Genomic DNA, 21,515 nt, shown 5'->3' on the forward strand with positions numbered 1-21,515 from the left:
CCTTGTCCCGCACCTGTCGGGTGGACTGATCATTAACTAGGACTTCCTGCTCACTGATGTCACGGGGCGGGGCCTGAACAGGCTGTGGCAAAGCAGGGGTTAAGGGGAGCGGGCAGCCGCAGGAGCCCAGCCCCCACCCCTGTGACCCTGAAGTGGCGATTCTGAGGAGGGGGAATGCGAGGCCCAAAAGTTAGGAAATGGACTGGGATGGGGATGATAGTTCTGCCACGGAAGACCACTGTCATGCAGCTCTGAGGCCCTAGGTTGCTCCAGATCTCAGGAAGCAGCCAGGTATTGCATCAGCTAAATCTGGAAGACCCTAGGGTTTCTGACCCACCCTCTTGATTACCCAGGTGTCCCACCCACACATCTTACAGACCCACATGTCATTAGGGACCCAGGCTGAGGTTTTGTCCTCCACATCTTCAGTTTTGTTTTTTATTGGTTTTAGAAAGAGAAACATTGATTTGTTGTTGAACTTAATTATGCATTCATTGGCTGATTCTTGTATGTGCCCTAACTGGGTGGGGATCGAACATGCAACCCTGGCGAATGGGAACAACGCTCTAACCAACTGAGCTACCCAGCCAAGGTCAACATCTTGAGTTTTTAAAACCCCAGTTCTTGGACTGAGGGGGTCCCGCCCCTTACCCCAGCCATCAGGTCTCAGGTGTTCAGTCACCCCTGGCACTGCCAGCCTGGGCTCTGGGTAGGGCTGGGAAAACCACCCCTGATTAAATATACCAGGCGATAAGCCTGGGGCAAGCGAGTTGCTGGATGGAGTTACGTGCCTGTTCAGCCCTCCTGGGCAAGCAACCTTGTGGCTGCCACAGACACAGCTCTGCGACCCAAGCACTGGGTCGCTCTCCCTCCCCCATCCTCAGCTTTAGAGGCCTCCAAATACCAGGGCCCTCTGCCCCAGTGGGGGTTAAAGAGCTGTGGAGGACACCTGGTCCTTTAAGAACAGCTGGTGGGTGGGTGGGGGGCAGGGGAGTCACCCCCAGCCTGGCCCGGTATGTGTATTCTAGATAGAGGTTGGGTTAACCATTAACAGAGCAGAAGACCTGACCTGTGTGGGTGTGAGGGGCTGGATCAGTCCCCTTCCCCCCAGCGCCAGGGTGGGCCCAGAGTGAAAGGGGTTCTGGATTTTTTTGGGGGGGGTCACTGAGGAGGTGACAAGGCTTCCAAAAAAGAGAGATAGAGACACAAAAGAGCTAGAGAGAGGTGGGGAGGGAGATGTAGAGACCAGTTCACTGAAAGAAAGAAACCTAGAGAGAGACGGGACAACTCAAAAGACCCTCTGAAATGAGGAAGATGAGGCAGAAACAGACAGATGCTCAGAAAAGAGACAGAAATCTCCAGATACAACAGTAGAGATAGAAAGAGGGAGAAAGGAGACTGAGGTTCAGACAGAAGGGAATAAAGAGCAGATGAGAGAGAGAGACTGAAATCGAAAAGGTATAGGTTTGAACCAGAGTTAAGACATCTTCAAACGTAAAAGTTCTATGGGACAGAGGGAGAGAATGGAACACGGTGATTAAGGACAAGCTCCATCTGTCTTGGTCACTTGGCTCCCCCAAAAAGGTCTAGTCAACCCCTCCTCTTCCAGGTCTCAGTTCAACTGACACCTCCTCCAGGAAGCCCTCTTTGATCTCCCAGTCTGTGTCAGGTGCCACTTCTGGTCTCTGACAGACCCTCCATTCCTCTGTATCCCAGCCCTGCACATTCTGGATCATCACTGGGGACTTGATTGTCAGCCCCATCAGGGCAGGTCCAGGTTGTCTCAGTCACCACTGTGTCCCCAGCATCGCCCAGCACAGGGCTAGTGTAAAGGCTGGATAGATTAATGGTCTCCTTTCCACTATGCAACAGGCACTGTAGTAGGTGTTGTGAATACAACAGGGAACAGGCTGCAGCCCCAACTCTCCTGGAGCTGACATTCAGGGGAGAGATAGAGACAGAGCCATAAAATGTGACAGCTGTGGAGCAGTAAGTCCTAAGAAGAAAAAAATTGCCCTGGCTGGTGTGGCTCAGTGGACTGAGTGCCGGCCTGTGAACTGAAAGGTCGCCGGTTTGATTCCCACTCAGGGAACATGTCTGGGTTGAGGGCCAGGGCCCCAGTTGGGAGTGTGTGAGAGGCAACCAATCGCACGTCGATGTTTGTCTCCCTCTCTTTCTCTCTCCCTTCCCCTCTCTCTAAAAATAAAGAAATAAAATCTTTTTCAAAAAGAAGAAAAAAATAAGCCAGAGAAAGGGGTAGAGAATGATGGCAGTTGCTAGTTAAAGAAGGAGGTAGGGAAGGGCTCACTGAGGAGATGAGGAAGCGAGTTAGGAGAAATCTTGGGGAATAGCATGAGCAAAGGCCTTGAGGTGGGAGCCTACTTGGTTTGTTCCAGAAGCAGCCACGTGGCAGGTGCAGCTATGAGGTTAGGACAGTATGGGAGCAAGGGGGGCCCCGTAGGCGACGGTAAGGACTTTGGGTTCTGTTTTGAAAAGGCAGAGGGTTTTAAGCACCGAAAGACGGGATGGAGCAAATGAGACAGAAATGGCAGCAAGTCAGCTGCTCTGGATACCAGCTCGTTTCTCTGTGTGTCCGGGCCTGAAGAGGTGCTCGATGACAGTGTGCGTGCAAGTGAATAAGACCCAAACTGACAGAGAAAAAGTCAGAATGGCATTAGAAGGACGGACGGACTCCCAGGGACAAGCCAGGCAAGGGGCTGGGGACGCCCAGGGACAGCAGACACAGACAGACAGTAGCCCAGCTGAGAAGTCTGATCTCTTTCAGAGCCCTCCCCACCCGGAAAACTTCCCTGAAGCTGGAAAAATCCCCCAGGCGCCCCTGCCCGCCTCGCCCGTGGCGTGCCCACTCACACCTCAGGCAGAGGAAGCTGGCAAGCCCCACAGGAACCTTTTGTGCGGGGGGGGGGGGGGGGGGTGGAGGCGGGCGGGCAGCAGGGACGAAGGGAGAGGAGTGGCGGGCGGGCAGGCAGCGGGCAGCGGCTATACAAAGGCCCCAGTGTCTGCCCTCCTGCCCCCGGGTACAGATATAAATAATACGTATATATATCTTTATATATATACATATTCCAGTGGGCTGGGGGCGGGAGCCTGGGGGCCACACACTCCCCTGAGGGCCCGGGCACAGTAGAGGTCTCCTGTGGGGGCTGGGGGCTCTGAGACACACAGACGTCGTGACTGGCACTGAGAGACTGGAGCTGACTGAGAGGGACACAGTGACAGAAGGAGAGAGAGAAACTTGCAAAGTGGAAGAGAGAGACAGATGGGCAGAGAGTCCGAGCTACAGCTGGCAGGGAGAGGAGGCTGACTCACGGAGACGGAGCAGCAACACAGAGAAATCAAACTTCATTGAGAAAAGACAGAAAAGTTCAAGGTAGAAAGACAGTGGCAGAAGGAAGACAAGGGTCATTCTAAAGAAAGGCAGAGCCCCAGGGAAACCCAGGTGAGAGGAAACGGGGACAGAAACAGAGAGGCCACAGACGCACACACAAGCAGACAGGCAGGCGGACAGGGCAGGGCCAGGGCTGGGGCTCAGGGAGGCTGGTGACTATAGGTCAGGGGAGCTCAGGGCACGTCTCCGGTTTGGGGGCACAGCCTGTGGGGCTCTGGTCCAGCCCGGTCCAGGGCAGGCTGAGGGGCAGGGGCAGAGGAGAGGGAGGTGGCCCTTGGGTTCCGGATCTCGGTGTTTACCTGGGGCAGGCATTGCAAACAGGCGCCCGGCCCGGCCCGTGGAGGGTGGGATGGGATGGGCCCCAGCTCTGGCACCAGTGGGCCCGGCACACCCACCTGTGGCCTGGGCAGTGAGTAACCCGGTGACACCTGGGTAGATGGTGACACATAGAGGGACAGACACAGTGAGTGACACACAGAGACAGATATAGGCAGACCCAGAGTGCCAGAGACATAAACAGACCCACAGAACCCAGTGACAAAAGACACACTGTAACAGACAGAATGACAGACACACAGTCATAGACAGCAGGACCCAATGACAGGCAAACATGTTGTTAGGCACAGAGACACAGCAGCGAAACACCACAGTGACAGACAGAGGATTCAGTGACAGACACACAGAAGACAATGACAGACAGAACAGTGACACACACGCATCCACAGTGACCCAAACAGCAACACCTAACAGAAACCCAGTGACAGGCATTGACACAGACATACAGGCACAACCAACACATGCTAACATGCTCACCGGGGACACATGACAGAGTTAACATACTATAAGCCCGCAGATGCAATGACACCAGGGTACACGTGTGACACCCAGTGACACATTGACACGACCATGCACATACACATACTTAAACTGCCCAAACTGCTGGCTTCCAGAGGGCCCCCTCCTTTAACAGGTTGTGGTGGGAATGGGGGTGACTGTGGGAGGCCTGGGGACCCCAGGGCCCCCCAGGCCACTGTTGTCCCTTCCCAGGCTGGCAGTCAAGGGCACTGACTCTTTGTCAGACTGATTGGGCAAGTACCTTCACTTCCCTGTGCCTCAGTTTCACCTATAGTAAAATGGGGGTGGGTGGGAAGGATTCGGTCAATGACTTCTGTCAGGGGCTCACACAGTGCCTGACGTACAGTAAGCCTAGCAGCTGTTATTGTTGTCCTCGGCATTGTCCTCTCCTGCCTTCTGAGGCAGGTGGCCCCCTGCCCACTGCAGGGACCCTGCCCTGGCCCTGTTTCCCCACCCACGGGCCCCTGCCACGACCATGTCCCCTGAGGCCCACAGACTGTGTCTAGACCCATGTGTTCCCAGCCCAGGCTCCTCTGTGTCCCCACGGCCATCCCTCCATCTCTGATCTCTGGCGTCCTCATGTCTGTCCATGCATCCCACGTCTGACCGTGGTACTTTTCCACGCTGGACATCAGCCGGCTGTCCCTGGGGTGGGGGTCACACCTGCCCACGCCAGCCAAGCTGGTGGCCACTAGACACCCTGATGGATGGCCCCACCCTCCCCCGAGGACCCTACAACAACACCCGCCCCTCCGGCCACCTGAGGTCCCCACTGGGGCGGCCTGAGGCCCAAGCCTGGGGACAGGAAGCCCCAGGCCTGGCCGCCCTGAAAGCCTCTTTCAGCCTGGGCCTCCTCCCGCTGCCACCGACTCCTCCTGCGGAATAATATTTGGGCTGTTGGGGGGGGGCGGGGGCCAGATCCGGAGGCCGCCTGGGAGAAGCCAGAAACCGCAGGGCTTCCTGCCTCAGGCCGGCCGACTCCGACTTGGGGAGAGACCCCCAGGCCCGAGGGAGGGGGGCAGGCGCCCGGGGAGACTGAAGGCCTTTCTCTCTGCCCCAGTTGTTTTTTCCAGGAACCAGGAGGAATTCCCCAGCCTGCCCAGGACAGCGAGGCTGGTGGGACGGCTGACGGAGCCAGCACGGCAGGGGGCGGGGTGACACGCAGCCGGCAGGGCAGGCACAGCGACAGAAATAGAGGGCCCGGCCTGTGTGAGGTGGCAGGTAGGGGCGGAAACTTAGGGAGCTGGGAGAGGGGGACCAGAGAAGAGAGGCCAGAGATCCGAAGGAGTCGGAGGAGGTGGACCCCAAAGGAAGTCCCCTAGAGAGAAGAGGAGAGACCCAGAGACCCAGAGAGAGGGAGGAACAGAGGCAAAGCCATGGAGAGAATGAGAAAGAGAGAGGAAGACAGACCATGTGACAGACAGATATAGAGAATGAGCGAACAGTTTCAAAAAATCAAGGGACAGAGGCCTGGCAGAGTAGCCCAGATGGTTAGAGCTTCATCCCCTTATGCCAAGGTTGTGGGTTCGATTCCCAGTCAGGGTACATACAGGAAGCAACCAAGGAAGGCATCCATAAGTGGATGTTTCTCTCTCACCATTCCTGTCTCTCTCTAACAGTAATAAATTTAAAAAAAAAACAAAAAAACAAGGGACAGGGATAAAGGCACAGAGAGAGGGTTAGGGACTAAGTGATCAGAGAGAAATGACACTAAGAGATGAAGAGAATGATGGACACAGAAACTGGGAGAGACGTTTCTCTCTCTCCTCACACACACACACACACACACACACAGATGGATAAATAGATAGCCTTTGGTCTTTGAAGGACCACATACATGAATGGGTGATAGAGTGCCAAAGACCAAAAAAGACAAATGTGAAATAAGAAAAAGATACATTTCAGACCAACCCTACCCTGCCCCCCACCCCCACTCCAGACTGGCTGAATGACCTTGGTCCAGTCCCTTCCCATTCTGGGTCTCAGTTTCTGCTCTGTGAAATGAGAAGCATGAAGGGCACAGTTGTGTTTCTGAGAAAGCCATGTCCTCAGACCATCTGAGTGACAGAGCCTAGGGAGAGACCTGGAGGAACAGGCCCCCGGGCCCCAAACCCAGAGGCCCCCAGAGGCCACAGGAGAACCCAGCTCCTTCCCTACACACCCCCCTGCAGAAGTGACGGACACACACCAGGCCCAGCCTACCCTCCATACAACAGTGACAGGCACATGCCAACACAAGCAGCCTTTCTCTTAAACATACAGAGGCTGACACGGAGATACACATGAAACATACAGTGACAGGCACAAGAAAGACACAGAGCCAGAATAAGAACAGACGTACGAACACGAGATACGGAAACAACATATAACACCCTGTGAGACCTCAGTGGGTATAGTGCTGATCCAGAGGCAAGTGCGTGCGCGCGCACACACACACACACACACAGTCTCTTTCCACTAACACCTTGCACGTCCCCTCTCCTTCTCCACAGCTGAACCAAATACTGAGCAGCGCCTGGGCTCCCTGAGCCTCAGAGCTGGAGGTGTGAGTCTGTGGAGTGGGGGTGGGGCCATGGCCTTGGTCACTACGCAGCCACCTCCCCCTGCCGCCCTGGCCCCACTGCTGCGGGGGCTGCTATCTGTGAGCAAACTGCCCTTGGGGTCAGGGACAGCAAAGAGCCAAAGGTCAGGTCGATGCCTCCCCCGGCCCCTCCCCCAGAGGCAGCCAGCTCAGGGGCAGGAAGGAGAGGGGACAGGGAAACAGCAATTCAGGTGTTCAAGTTCCAAGGGACCCACCCACCAAGGAAAGGAGACATTCTGTATGAGGCAGAAATGGTGCCTTTAATGTTCAAACACAGCCAGTATCCCACTTCCCAGGCAAGACCCAGACTTCAGTAGAAACTCCCCACACCCTCACAGTCCTCTCTGGCTTCTCCTGAACCAGAGCGGGGAAAGGGCTCCGGAGAAAACCAAGGAGTATTCTCACCTCCATCCCTCACTCAACTCACACCAAAGAGACGGTGATGACATGGCCAAAACAGGGGCTCCGGTGGCCGTCACGGCGCGCAGTGGGACAGCGATTATGTCAGCCAGCCAATATGGTGGCACCACAGCACCCCATGGACCAAAACAGATGTTACGCAGGACGGTGGCCAACTTGACACCTACTAGGCCAAGAAACCCACCAAAAAAAAGTGATCACAGCACCCAATGCACCCAAGAAGATGCAACTGAAACAGTGTCACCAGCGCAACCAAAGGATCAGCCAAGAGGATGTCCATCCACGTCCAGAGGGCCGACCAAGATGTCGCCCCCGATGGCGGCTTTCAGAGCACCCAATGGGTCAACCAATAATATCTATCAATCAACATGGCAGTCTTCACAGGACCCGATGGCCCGCCAGGATGTCCAAGGCAGTTGTCACAGTACCCGGTGGACTGACACGACGCCCACAGAAGCGGCAGTCACCACAGTGAGTGATAGGCCAACCAAGATGCTAACTGGCAGGGACAAAGTGTCCCCAGGAGAATCAGGCCCCGACCATACCCCGCCCGCCACGCTCCCGCCCCCCTGCTAGGATGTGTTCAGCACAGAGCGGGAATAGAGGCCCTGGTAGTAGACCCCAGGCTCCCCGCCCTCTGCCCCATAGCCCCCAAACCCCACGTCCAGTTTGGGAGGCGCAGGGGTCTGTTCTGACATCAGGTTGTTGATGGAAAACGGGTGGTTGAAGTTGTAGGGAGCATCCAGCTTCAGCTCCCCTGGGAGCTCCAGGCCAGTGAAATAGGGTGTGGAGGAAGGGGGCGAGCCACAGTCTAGAGCCCCTACATCTTCCCCAGCCTGGGCCTCAGGCTCGGGCGGCGCCGGAGGCTGGGGCTGGGGCTGGGGCTGGGGCGGAGAGGTGGCGGTGGCCGGGGCGGCGGCGGCCGCGGCGGCAGATCCCGCGCCGCTCCGGGGCGTGGAGGGCCCGCCGCCTCCTTTCTTCGCCTTCTCCTCCAGCTTGAAGCGCTTCTGGCGGCGCAGGTAGCAGCCGTTCTCAAACATGTTCCCTGAGCTGGGGTGCAGGGCCCAGTAGGAGCCCTTGCCCGGCTTGTCCGGGGAGCGCGCCACCTTGACGAAGCAGTCGTTGAAGGACAGAGAGTGGCGGATGGAGTTCTGCCAGCGCTGCTGGTTCTCCCGGTAGTAGGGGAAGAGGTCCATGATCCACTGGTAGATCTCGCTCAGCGTCAGCATCTTGCCGGGCGCCTGCTGGATGGCCATGGTGATGAGCGAGATGTAGGAGTATGGCGGCTTGGCGTGCGCCAGGGACCGCCGGTACCCTTTCGGCATCTCCTTCCCGTGCACCAGCCCCGGGCCCGGGCCTCCGTACCCTGAGCTGCTGCCTCCGCCACTGAAGGTGGGGCCCAGGGGTGCTGTGGGGGCGGGGGGCGCCAGGGGTCCTGCGGGCAGTGGGGAGGCGGAGAGGCCCCCCGGGGAGTAGGGAGAGCTCAGAGGGTTCAGGGTCATGTAGGAGTTGAGGGGGGCCATGGTGGGCACTGGGGTCACTGGAGAGTAAACCTGCATGGAGAGAAAGAGAGATGGAGAGGGGTCAGTGAGTCCCCACTCGCTGCTCAGCACAGGGTTGCTGGACCCACTGTGCGTCCCCCTGTCTGTCTGTCTGTCTGTCTTATTGCTCCTATGAGTCCTTTCCATCCTTACTTTCCCCCATTGACAGCTGTCCCTTGAAGTCTCTCTCTCTCACCCCTACTTGCCCCCTCCCCCAATTCTCCAATACAGTGAAGCTCATGCTTTCAGCGCTTCCCGAAGTGTAGTCCAGGACACTCGGGCGTCGCCGAGACCTTTATAGGGTTTCACTGTGCAGGAGGTCACACTGTTTCCCTGTAATGCTAAGAAACGACTAGCCCGCTTCACTCTCTCTCCTGCGCGCCACTGCAATGGGCCAACGTAGGAGCAGCGATGAGTATCCAGCTCCTTTCTGTGGAACCCAACACTAAAGAGATTTGCAAAAATGTAACAGAGCCACTCCGCTCACTAAATGGTTTGAAACATAGCTACTTTAGTGAAAATACACTGACAAATCGTTGCTAGTTTAGAAGTAATTAATACATTAAAAATGTTCTTCTCGGTTTTTATTCCTTATGTGGTAACCATTAAGAGCCATAACCCACACCAACAACAACTATTGGGGGTCCTCAATAATTTTTAAGAGTGATAAGTGGTCCTGAGACCCAAAAAACCGAGACCTGCTGATTTACCTAACTTAATCTATATGTGTACTCTCTCTCCGTCTTTTAGGTGATAAAATTAGTTTTTAATAGGTCAAAAACGTTTGACCATTGCCCTGCCTGCTGTGGCTCAGATGGTTGGGCGTCATCCCACAAAGTGAAAGGTCGCCAGTTCGATTCCTGGTCAGGGCACATGCCTGGGTTGCAGGTTCAGTCCCTGGTTGGGACACATATGAGAGGCAACTAATCCATTGATCGATGTTTCTCTCCCTCTTTCTCCCTCCCTCCCCCTCTCTCTAAAAATAAAATAAATAAAACCTTTTAAAAAATGTTTGACTATCAGAAATCACGTTTCAACCTCATAGCATCTATTTACTATATATAATATATATATATGTATATATATTATCAAATCTAAGACATCACTGTTTGTAAACTGCAGTATTAAGTGTCAGTAAGAACAGGGGGGAAAAAAACCACTGTAAATTATAATCCCTAGACACCATTGGCTGCCAAACCTATTCCACTTTCAGAAACATTCAAATGGGGAAAAAATGTGCATCAATTAAACACGGCAGACATTGCTCCGTCTCTCTAACTAACCCTCCACACGGTTTTCCATCCTTCCAGCAAGTATTTACTGGCCGCCTCCTCGGTGCCAGGCGCCGCTCCCAGCACTGCACGGAAAGGTCCCCTTTCACCTTCACAACCGCACTATGGGCAGGCGCTATCATGACTGCCATCCTACAGCTGAGCAAGCTCAAGTCCCAGAGAGGTGTCGGAGTCACACAGCAAGGCAGGGGCAGAACTGGGATTCTGAGTCCAGGCAGCCCGGCCCCAATCCAGCCGACTGAATTGTCTGCCCTCAAGAAGGTGACAGTCCAGTAGGAAGTGAACGAGATAAGAATACAGAGTGTGGCGAATGGTGATTTCTCTCTTTCTGCGTGTATTTACTCCTTCCATCTGCTATCTTCCATCCTCTCCCCCTCAATCCTCCATCTGCCGGGCTGCCTTGCTCCCTGCTTCCTGCCCCTTCTGGGGTCTCATGGCCTTGGGGATACTGCTCTAGCGCTAGCGGGAGCCAGCTTTGTTATGACGTAGGGGGTTCCGTCTCTACCCCATCTCTGTATCTGCAGGTCCCAATGTCCAGAGAGAAAATTGCCAGGGTCCCTCTGGGAGTCAGGGACAGTCGGTCACCAACCCAGGTCTGAGTTCCAGTCGGAAACTCTCTCTTTCACATGTCCATCACCCAGCGAGGACCCCTTTGACTCTCCCTGTCTCCACGTATATCTGTCCATCTCTCTCTCGGTCCCCAGGACCTCTACACTCCTTCGCCCTCGCCCTCCCCATGTCTCTCTCCTCCTCTGTCTTTCCCTTTCCCCCTCTGTCTCTCTCTGCTCCCCACGCTCTCATCCTTCATCTCCCCATCTCTTTCCTCCCAATGTCTCCCACTCCGCCTTTCTCTACTCCCAACTCTCCCTAACCCTATCTCTTTCTCCTTCAGCACACCTTTGTATCCACCCGTCTGCCTCCTTCCCTCAGAATCAGCCCCTCTCTAGAAGTCTCACATTGAAATTGAAGCCACAGCTACTCCCCTCCCCCATGCACTGGTCCCGCCCCCCCCCCCCGTTAGCTACCTGTGCCCCCTCCCCAGAATAAGAGATGAGGGGAGAAGGTGATGGATTCATGGGATCTACAAAGAGTTCCTAAATCCCTCTACAGCCCCCCCTTCCACTTTTCCAACTCAGTCAGACTTTTTTGCATCACCGTGTATCACAGAGGAAGACAGATTGGGACCCCAGGGCCCTCCTTTCCTGGCTACCTCCCTACACGGAAGTCCTCCCTGAGGTCTGACCTGCAGCAAGCCAGCTGCCCTAATCCACCATAGGCTTTCCCACGCCCCGGGGCTGGGATGAACCCCCAGTGTCCGGGTCTGAGCCGGATTTCCCTGCCAGGGCGGGGCTGAGATTGGGGGGAAGCCCTTAGAGGACCTGCACCCCCATCCCAGGAGGTTGAAATTTCTCCCCTTTCATTTCCTTATTGTCTCTGGAGGAGGGTGTGACAGGGAGCAGGGGAAGGCCGTGTGAAGCCAGAAGCCTGGTTGCTAGTCCAGTCTCCACCCGGGATCTCAAGCAGCCCCCAACACTCCAGATCGGTCGGACCAGCTGATCTGTGAGACCAGGAGGTCAGCAGGGACCATTTCCTTCCAGACAGGGAGCCAGCCTGGGGGTGTCAACATCACCCTAGCAAGAAGGCGTGGAAGACTTCTTGGGGGACTTCTCAGCTCTCAGTTGTTGAGTGAGTGCAAATGTTTCTCTCCCCACTGTTCTGACCCAAGGGGAGGTGATGGCTCAGCTGACGAGAAGACCGGGGAAACCCTGAGACAGTATTCCCATCTCCAGGCCCCCCATATGTCAACTCTTCCAAAATATGCCCCCAAGTGCGAATCACCTCTAGACTGTCCCTCGATTTCTGACACAATTTCCACACATTGTCCCCTAAACTTCAGACTCCTCCGTCCTAAACCCCCACCAAAATTTACTTAAGATGTGCCCACCTAAACACTGTTCCCAGACTCTGAACTCTCTGGGGCTACCGCTGGGGTCCCCCCACAATCTGGGAGCCTTCACCTCCAACCTCCTCTCTGTCTTCTGACACCTCGAGCCACAGGTCTCCACCCTCTCAACACTCCCCAACCCCTCCCTGGTCGGCCTGCCCCACCCCACGTGCACCTCACACCTCCACAGCCCCAGGACTGGCCACTCCCAGGCACCATGCCAAGCCCCACAGGCCTGGGGACCCAGGAGTCTCACCCTACAGCTTCAAACCCCAGACCCATAACTCAGGCACATGGGGACTCCTGGAACCCCCAGATCTCAATCTCTTTGGAGAATTCAGCCATTCCAGCCTCCCTCCCCCACCTCAAGCCCACAGCCCCCTTCCAGGTTAGGAACTTAAGCATCCGGATCCTCATAACCCTCAGCTAGGACCCCGCTCCCCCCTTCACTTCACAATGTTGACTACAGAGAGAGTGAGCTAAGGAGGAGTCCTTGCAGCAAGAGGAATGGGAGCTAGACTTGGGGGCGGACTTTCTCTCTGCTGGGGTGAGGGAATTAAAACTATACCCCACCCCCCTAATCCAGGGTGGTCTAGTAAGAAATGAGGCTGGTGAGGACATTAGCAATTACTGGAGATTACTGAAAGAGGTGCCGAAACCTGAAACCCTCCAGCTTCCAACAAGTAGAATCCCTGCTGAGGGTCTCTAATAACAATTAAACCAGTGAAGTTCAGTCGGAAGGGGTAAGGGTCAGGAGTAGAGATAGGGGGTGGGGAATGGACAATGACCCCTCTCCTACTCTCCCGCTCCCAACTCTGACCCTGTCTGAGTCCCCCCTCTATCTGAATCCCAACTTCACCCCACCTGTTATTTCATACTCTCAAAACCAACCCCTAGCTCTTATTCCTGAGCACCAATACTTATTTCTGACCTTATCTTAGATCTCACTCTATCCCTGAACTGCGATTCTGATTTCTACCCCAGAATTCCCATTTTAACACTATATTCTAACCCTGAGCTCCCACCTCAGACTTCCCTTAATGGTGATCTCCCTCTCCCATCTCTTAGTTCCTGTCTTTCCCTCCTCAATTTTCACCCGCTTCCGAATCCCCCAGCTCTGCCCCTATCTTGCTTTCCTGGGGGTCTGATTCCTAGCTTTGGTTTGTTCATTTTACTCCCTTGCATTTGATTTGGAGTTGCCCACACCGAACCCTCGCGTTTAGGCGGCGTTCCGACCCTTGCCGAAGTTTTCCTGACTCCCATTTATCCCTCACTCCGACTAGCCTACGGAAGCCGCGCTCCCTCACTCCTACACCTGGCCTCCGTGTCTCTACTTCTTCTACTTCTCAACTCTAGTTGGGACCCTCATTTGAGCCCACGCCCCGGTCCTTGGCCCCATTTAAGCCCGCACCTTGATTCCTGTCCCCCACTTCCCGCTCCGCCATCCCCGCGGACACACCTCGCCTGCCTCCGGGTAGTAGCTCCACTCAGCCAGGTCATGAGCCTCCATCTTCACCGAGCCCAGCATCCCCCGGGCCTGCGCCCCCACCTGCCCCCGCTCCGGCCCGGGGGGGGAACCAAGCGCTTCGGATCTCCCAGCCCGCGCGGCCCGAGTTCCGACCGGCGCCCGCCCGTTCGACTGCCCAGTGTCCCTGCCGTCCAGGACGCCGCGGAAGGCGGCCAAGCTTTATAGTCGGGACACCCCTCCCTCCAACCCCCGCCCTCGCCGTGCTCCCCTCCCGCTCTCGGACTGGGGCGCCCCCTGCGGGATTGCAAGGAGATAGACCTCAGGCGTCGGGAGCCGCAGCCCCGGGGCACGAAAGCGCAACAAGTCTGTTGAGTGAGCGACTGGGAGGATACGCTGCTGATTAGAAAGGACCTGAGGGCAGAAGTCTGGGCCCTTCTCGACCCCAGAGGTTTTCAACATCTCGACAGGAGAAGGCGAGTAGCCAGGGCTCAACATGAGCGCCGCGGAGGAAAGGGGCCTCGCAGCGCGGTGGACTCCAGGCGTCCTGATATGCTGCTATTAAACCTATAAGAGACCCTCGCAACCACATTCCCATTGGACGGCCTGGATATTGAAGCTTCCGACGGGTGGAAATGCTCTGAATTGTGTAAATGATCAGGACCAAAGGTGGAAGGGATTGGGGCCGCTGCTCATACCCCACTAGGGCACCAGACCACCTCCAAGACCTGGGAGCTTCGCAACCCGGACTCTCCACTCTCTCGGACACCAGCCGTCCAGGGACTCAGAACCACTGCGAACTCCATTTCCCAGAACCCTCTTCTCCCTTTCCGCCCCGTGCCTCCGCCCAGGGACTAGGACTACACTTCCCAGAAGGCATGCCGTTCGAAGGCAGGAGACGAAGAACCGGCCGGAGTAGTCTGGGGGAGGGCCGAAGGCCAGTCGCGCGGCTAGAGGTAGAGGTGGGGTTCGCCTGCCGATTGGACTCCATTTCCCGGCGACACCGCGTGGGTGACGCGTGCGCTGTGTCACGGGGGCAAGCGGAAGATGGCGGTGGCGGCGTCTGCGAAGAGGTGCTGCTGAGGGTTGCACCACGGGGCGGAGGCCGGAGCCGCGGTGAGCGGGCCAACGTTGGCGTGGGGGCCCGGGGACCAAGGGAGGAGGGGTCCCGTGGCGGCAGGGGCGCTGGTGGAGGGCTAGGGGCGCTTCGAAGAGAAAGAAGCAGTGACATGTAGGGCCCCAGTTTCCTCCCCCGCTCCGGACCCTCCCGTGGTTCCCTAGTGTCCTCGAGGCAAAGTTCCAACGTGGCTCCCAAGGCGCGTCCGCCCCGCGGGCCTCGGCTCTGCCGCTGCTCCTTCCTCAGTTCCAGCAGCTGCGCTGGCCTTTCGGTTCCTCAAACTCGCCGTGCGCCTTCCGGTCCCAGGAATTTTGTTCCTGCTGCCTCCTGCCCGCAACATCCTTTTACCCATTCCGCTTGGTTAACTCCTATTCATCTTTCGGGTCTTAGCACCGACGTCACTTCCTCTGTGCAGCCCTCCTTTCCTGCCCTCTGTCCCCGAAGTCTGCCTGTTAAACGCTCTCATACGTCCCTGTTCCTTTCCTTTGTGTCATGTGTGGTCTAATTTGGTTTTGGACCTTTATTTGTTTGGCTGTTTGAATAATCAAATACCGTGAGCGTCACGGGGACAGGGATTGGGTATGTGTTGTCACTGCTGTGTCACCGGAGCACAGCTCTGGTCACACTGAAGACGCCCAGTTAATGTTTGTTGAATGACTGAAAGATACTTCTGGGGCCACTCTGCGTGTGAGGGGAGTCGCCACACTCCCAGGTGGGAGGGGGGCAGTGCTACCCCATAAGGAGGGCACCTGGAAGGACAGGGAAACAATGGTTGTTGGTAACAGCAAAAGACCACAAGCACCCCAAATGTTCTTTAATGGGAAGACTGGCAGAAAAAAACCGATTACCTCCACATAATAAAATTCTACGCAGCTGTAAAAAGGAATGAGGAAAATCTCTACACACTTATGTAGAGAGTGGGCTTAAGCATGTATTCAGGGAAAGCACAGGAAGAGGAGCAAGGTGTTTATTGTATACTCCCTTTTTATAAAAGAAAGGGGAAAATTACGTATATTTGAAAAGTAAAAGGCAAAATGAGAAAGTGGAAGTGGAAGGACACAGGGTAACATTTTGGTGGGTCTGAACGTACTGTCATGAAAGGAGTGGAACGGTTCATCGTGAGAAGGTTCATCGTGTTCTAATGGGGGACAGTGGTATGCTGGCCGTTGGGACCCCATGCCCCTTGGTTTGGGTGGACAGGCCTAGGGTGGAGAAGCAGTTCCTTCCAGAGAGGGAGTACACTCAGTGACGAGAGGGAGAGATTCTGCAGCTGTACTGCTAGGCCTGTATCTTGCAAACTGTGGACCTGCAGTCAAGCGCCTTTATCTTCCTGCTCTTCCAATGTCCTTAGCTGTAAAATGGAGATTACAAGTAGTACCTACGTCAAAGAGTTGGTGTTGTCAGGTTTAAATTGAGTTAATAAGTGTATTAGAATTGTGACCAGTGCGTATTAAATGTTCAGTTAATAACGGTTATTTTTCTTTGTCTCTAAAGATTTATTTATAGAGAGAGAGGGGTAGGGAGGGAGAAAGAGAAGGAGAGAAACATCGATGTGCAAGAGATACATTAATTGGTTGCATCTCATATGCCCCCAACTGGGGACTTGGCCCCCCAACCCAGGCATGTGCCCTGACTGGGAATCAAACCGGTAACCCTTTGGTTCGCAGGCCAGCACTCAATCCACTGAGCTACAGCAGCCAGGACCTAGTAGTTATTCTTCAAGCATTTTAGAGCCAAAGGGAAGGAATACTAAGCCCAGTGATTGAGAAGCACTTTGGCATTCACTCAGCAGATAATTGTTGAACACTTACTAGGGGACAGGCAGTGTTTCATAGTAAGGAAATAGTGAACACACACACACACATCTCTGCCCTCAGGGAGCTTACAAATAGGTAGTTTGTTGATGATAATAAACGCCATGGAGAAAAACAAAGCAACACAGATGGGCGGGAGAGAAAATTGAAATTTGAACTAGGGTGGTCGGGGAAGACCTCGGTGCTGAAGGGAACGAGGAGGGGAGTTGTGCCAGTATGTGTAGGGGAGGAGGAGTCCATGCAGAAGGAGAAGGAGCACACAGGTTTGAGGAAGGGGCATGCTTGGCGCATTCAGGGGACAGCAAGGAGGCCAGAGCAGCTGGAGCAGAGAGCAGTGAGGGAAGTGAGGGCAGAGGTGAAAGGGGCCAGGTCACATAAGGTCCAGCAGGCCTTGGTGAAGGTGTTGGCTTTGACTCGAAGCGAGATGTGGGACTGAGAGGTGGGACACTAGGAAGGAAGCTGTTGGCTAGTCATTAATTCAGCAGATACCTGTTCAATAACTACCACGTACTATCTATATGTTCCTTTTGAAAGATACATCTTGCCCTGGCTGGTGTGGCTCAGTGGATTGAGTGCCGGCCTGCAAACCAAAGGGTTGTCCGTTCGATTCCCAGTCAGGGCACATGCCTGGGTTGTGGGCCAGGTCCTTGGTTGGGGCATGCAAGAGGCAACCACACACTGATGTTTCTCTCCTTCTCTTTCTCCCTCCCTTCCCCTCTCTCTAAAAATAAATAAATAAACTCTTAAAAAATAAAAGATGCATCTTTTTCACCCTCTTCAAATTTTTATTAACAGTTTGTGCATTACCCTTCCGATCTTTTTATTTATTTTTTAATCCTTACTTGAGGACATTTTTCATTGGCTTTAGAGGAAGGGGGAGGGAGAGAAACATCGATGGGAGAGAAAAGCGTTGATTGGTTGCCTCCCTTACGCGCCTGACCGGGGATCTTATGCACCTGGGCTGGGGATGGAACCCACACCCTGAGTATGTGCCCTGACGGGGAATCGAACCCTCGACCTTTCAGTTATGGGACGACTCTCCAACCGAGACACACCGGCCAGGGCACCTTTATTTATTATTTTTTTTAAACCATGAGAGCATTCTTTTTTTAAAAAAGAAGAAAACTGAGCAAATATATGCAAGATACTGTCAATCTCTCCTGGGCCAACAGAGCAGCCATCCTGATGCTGTCTGGGGTGTTCTTCTGGCACAGCCCAGTGTGCTGGTCGTGGGGGAGCATGTGCCACTACTCCATGGGGTTCCCGTTCCAGACACTGCACCGGACGCTGTCCGAGCACCCAAACAACCTTTCCCTGAAGATTGCCAGCCCCAGCAGGGAGCCAGAAGTGGAGGTCCTATCTTCCTGTCTCATCTCTCCCCACCCCCAGAATAATACTGCTTCCGAGGAAGTGCCCCAGGGCGGTCCCATCAGGCTTTATCAGGCCAGGAGGGTGGTCAGCTTGATCTTGCCGTCCATGGAGGCAGTGAGGCAGGTCCCGCAGTCTGTCATGTGCTCCAGTCCACAGTGACCACCGGGGCTTGGTGGCCACCCAGGCTCAAGCAGCTCTCTAGAACCTTCTGGTAGCTTGTAGATGACGTGCCCGGTGGCAGAACACATCAGCATGTAATTTCCCTCTTGAGTCGAAAGCATAGAGCCGGCCCTGGGGAACTTGAACTTGCTTGTAGCCGCTGTAACCAGACAGCACAAAGGGACCTGTGGGGTCCTGTGTACACAAAAGCAGCAGCAGTACTTACCTTGTACTTACTAGGTGTAGTAACTCATCCCTCAGGACAGTCCTGAGAGAGAAACGCTTACCACCCCGGTTTCACAGAAGAGGAAACTGATTCCGGTCATTCTATGTATCTATGCAAACTTGACAAAACTGGATGGCATTGTACATATTCTGTGATACAAGAGGCTGTCGTGGACTTCTTTTTATGATTATATTACACGGAGATCCACCAAAGTGTTTTTTATTGTTTCCTTTCTCTTCCACTTTTTGGTTTATCCTTTCAGTTTTTCTTTTTTCGAACCATTATACATAGTTCCCTCAGTAAACATTGTCTTCCACGTTGCGGTTCTCACTTAATATATGCTGGAGCCCTCTGTGTATTGGGTGTAGAGATTTTCCTCATTCCTTTTCACAGTTGCGTAGTATTTTATTATGTGGATGTGTCATAGCTTTCAGCCAGTCTCCTTGTTTGAGAACACTTGGGTTGCTAAGAGGTTTTTGCTATTAGGAGTAGTTTTGTGGTTGATATTCTTATTTCAGAATTGTGCCAGTGTGACTTTGGGACAGGTGCCCAAAAGTCTCCCCTACCCCAACCCTTTTTAAAAACAACTCTATAGTATTCCGGAAAATGGCTGAAACATTTTTACTTAATATTTTTATTTATTTATTTTTAGAGAGAGGGGAAGGGAGGAAGGGAAAAAGGGAGAGAAACATCGATTGGTTGCCTCTTACGCACACCCTGACCAGGACCGGGCCGTAACCCAGGCATGTGCCCTGACCAGGAGTCGACCCAGTGACCTTTCGCTTTGTGGACAACACCTGACCACCTGGGCCATACTGGTCAGGGCGAGTCATCATTTCTTTTAACCAAGCCCTTTCCGATGTACTGCGTACTTACTGCGTACAGGATTTTGCTGCTGCCATACCTCAGAAAGCTTGCTCTGGAGTCCCGCCCAGAGCATTCAGCCCACATGGAGAGACCGAGACCAGCTCATCTGTTCCGTCATCCCGCAGATGTTTGCGGTCAGCCCGCTCTGTGGGAAGGGCTGGAGGGGAGGGGAGGCGCTGCCTCTGTCCTGAGAGACATCGGTCTCCCCCAGTCACAACCCTGGCGTACACTTACAGCCTGAGACAGGGCCTGGAGCCGCGAGGGGCTTCAGAGGACCCAGCAGGGCCTGCACTGGCTGGAAAGGAGGGCGAGCCTCTGTGGATGGTGAAGTGAAGGTCCGGCCCGTCTTTTTCTTCTCCAGGGAGTACTGGGCAGCAGCCATGGCAGGCAGCAGCGGGGACAGCGTCACTCGCCGCAGCGTGGCGTCCCAGTTTTTCACACAAGAGGAGGGGCTTGGCACCGACGTCATGACCACCTCAGAGCGGGTGAGCGTGGAGAGAAGGGCCGCACGTGGGGAGGCCCAGCCCCGGCTGCGCTGAGGGGGCCGGGCCGGCCAGACCAGCACTGTCACCTGCCTCTCCCCTCCTTCCAGGTGGTGGACCTCCTGAACCAGGCGGCACTGATCACCAGTGATTCAAAGATCACAGTGCTCAAACAGGTGAGGGCGCAGGGCCATGGGAGGCTGTGGAAAGGGGGACGCTGGTGATAACACTGCAGCCCTTGTTTCAGCGCCGAGGATGTGCCTGCCACGGCGCGCAGTGCTGTGCAGGCCTGCTCTCGTTCATTTCGCCCCAGAGCTCTGAGGCAAGGTAGCTTCATCCCCACTTTAGGTAGAGAGAAGCAGACTCAAGAGCCTAAGGAATGAGCCCCAGGTCACTGCTAGGAGCTGGCTAGACTAGGACTTGAAAGCTGGATTCCTACTCCAGATCCTGTGCTCTTCATCCTCACATTTCCTCTCTGCCAGGGTCCTGTCCGGTAGGGGAGACATGCAGGTCATGTGACAGTGAGGACCCAGAGTGAGCAGAGCTAGGAGGGAGGAGTCCAGGAGGCTCCTGACCCAGTCCAGGGATGGGGAGTCAGGGAGGGCTTTCTGGAAGAGGGGACATCTGAGCTGAGACATTGAGGGTAAGGAGAGAAACTGACCAAGAGAGGGAAAGACTTGAGGAGAGGACAGAATAGCTCGTGCAAAGGGAAAGAGGACATGGGGAGCTTGTTGGGGCGGGGGGGGGGGGTAGTTGTGGTTCAAAACAGGAAGCAGGTGGAGTTCAGAGGAAGGGGGATGAGGTTGCCTGGGTAAGAATCCCAGTTCTGCTACTAGCTCAGCATGTAGTCTCACAGTAGCTGGCTCCGCCTCAGCAGCAGAGCGGGGTACCGATGGGCCTCCCTCGTGGCGGGGCAGGCGGCGCGGGCTGTGAGGACAACTGAGCAGCAGCACCGTGGGTCGTAGGAGCTGGGCTGCGCCAGCACCGGGCGACAGGAGGACATCCGTGGGAGGCACCTACTCCCACGGCCCTCAGGAACGGGTCTCACTGCCAGGAATGCCTGTGGCTGTGTGGGTGGGGAGGAGAAGCAGGAGGGGGATGGACGAGCCTCAGCAAGGCAGGGGTCCTGCAGCCCAGCCCTCTCCTCCTCAGCCCCACGTGTGATGTACTCACTGTCCTCCGGGACGTGCGCCTGGCAGGGTCCTCTCACTGGGGCCTCACCCCAGCCGTAGGAGCCAGTGTTTAAAGTCCCCATGTACAGAAGAGACCCGGGGGAAGCCACTGGCTAGCACCCTGGTTTTATATGCGTGTTCCTCCTCCCCACCCCAATTCCTTCCAGGTCCAGGAACTGATCATCAACAAAGATCCCACACTGCTGGACAACTTCCTGGATGTGAGTGACCGATGGGGGAGAGGGTGTAGGTGTAGGGGGAGCGGATGGGTCCTGGTGCAGTCCTGACCCGCCTTCTTCTGATATTGGCAGGAGATCATCGCTTTCCAAGTAGATAAGTCGATCGAAGTGCGCAAATTTGTCATCGGCTTCATCGAGGAGGCATGGTATGGGGGTGCGGGGAGCCCCTGGTTGCGCCCCTGCTGGAGTCGCCCTCGCCAGCTCCCGCCCAGCCTGACCCTACACGGGGGTCCTGCCCTCCGCTTCCCAGACCCAGTCTCCTTCCCGTGATTTCCTCTGCTTCTCCCACACGTCACAGCCACGTCATCAGGGAGGACTTGGCTCTGCCTTCACCATGTGAACAGCATTTGACTGCGTTCAAGCACTTCCCTTGCTTTTACACTGGTCCTGGGTGACCTCAGTGGCCTCTGTTGGGCGTCCCTGCGTTCACTCCCCTTTTTGTTTAATTGGAGTGAAGTTCCCATAACATAAAATGAACTATTTTTAAGTGAACAGTTCAGTGGCATTGAACACATTCACAATCTAGTTCTAAAACATTTTCACCCCCCGAAAAGGAAACG

At 55.0% G+C, this 21,515-nt stretch overlaps 2 protein-coding genes across 2 annotated transcripts in view; one reads left to right on the plus strand and one right to left on the minus strand.

The window, feature by feature from the left end:
* Positions 1 to 7,085: 7,085 nt before the first annotated feature.
* FOXA3 (forkhead box A3) lies at positions 7,086 to 13,713 on the minus strand. Its single transcript, XM_090259826.1, has 2 exons — positions 13,503 to 13,713; positions 7,086 to 8,818 (listed from the first exon to the last, which is right to left on the minus strand). The coding sequence occupies exons 1-2, from the start codon at positions 13,569 to 13,571 to the stop codon at positions 7,838 to 7,840; spliced, it is 1,050 nt and encodes a 349-aa protein (XP_090115952.1). The 5' UTR covers positions 13,572 to 13,713; the 3' UTR covers positions 7,086 to 7,837.
* An 830-nt stretch (positions 13,714 to 14,543) lies between these two features.
* Positions 14,544 to 21,515, plus strand: part of SYMPK (symplekin scaffold protein) — a 34,654-nt gene continuing 27,682 nt past the window's right edge. The window contains exons 1-5 of the mRNA XM_090261019.1: positions 14,544 to 14,624; positions 19,424 to 19,547; positions 19,655 to 19,720; positions 20,884 to 20,937; positions 21,028 to 21,101. Coding sequence (XP_090117145.1) covers positions 19,443 to 19,547; positions 19,655 to 19,720; positions 20,884 to 20,937; positions 21,028 to 21,101 — 299 coding nt within the window. The 5' untranslated portion in view covers positions 14,544 to 14,624; positions 19,424 to 19,442. The remainder of the gene's footprint in view (positions 14,625 to 19,423; positions 19,548 to 19,654; positions 19,721 to 20,883; positions 20,938 to 21,027; positions 21,102 to 21,515) is intronic.

The sequence above is a fragment of the Furipterus horrens genome, unplaced genomic scaffold (assembly GCF_987537825.1).
Source record: "Furipterus horrens unplaced genomic scaffold, mFurHor1.1.pri manual_scaffold_13, whole genome shotgun sequence".
NCBI lineage: Eukaryota > Metazoa > Chordata > Mammalia > Chiroptera > Furipteridae > Furipterus > Furipterus horrens.

Bases quoted from the DNA above. Each gene is read 5' to 3' on its own strand.
- FOXA3 (XM_090259826.1), bottom strand. From the start codon at position 13,571: ATGCTGGGCTCGGTGAAGATGGAGGCTCATGACCTGGCTGAGTGGAGC. The intron at 8,819-13,502 runs GTGTGTCCGCGG...CTCTCCATGCAG, and splicing joins ACTACCCGGAGGCAGGCGAG to GTTTACTCTCCAGTGACCCC.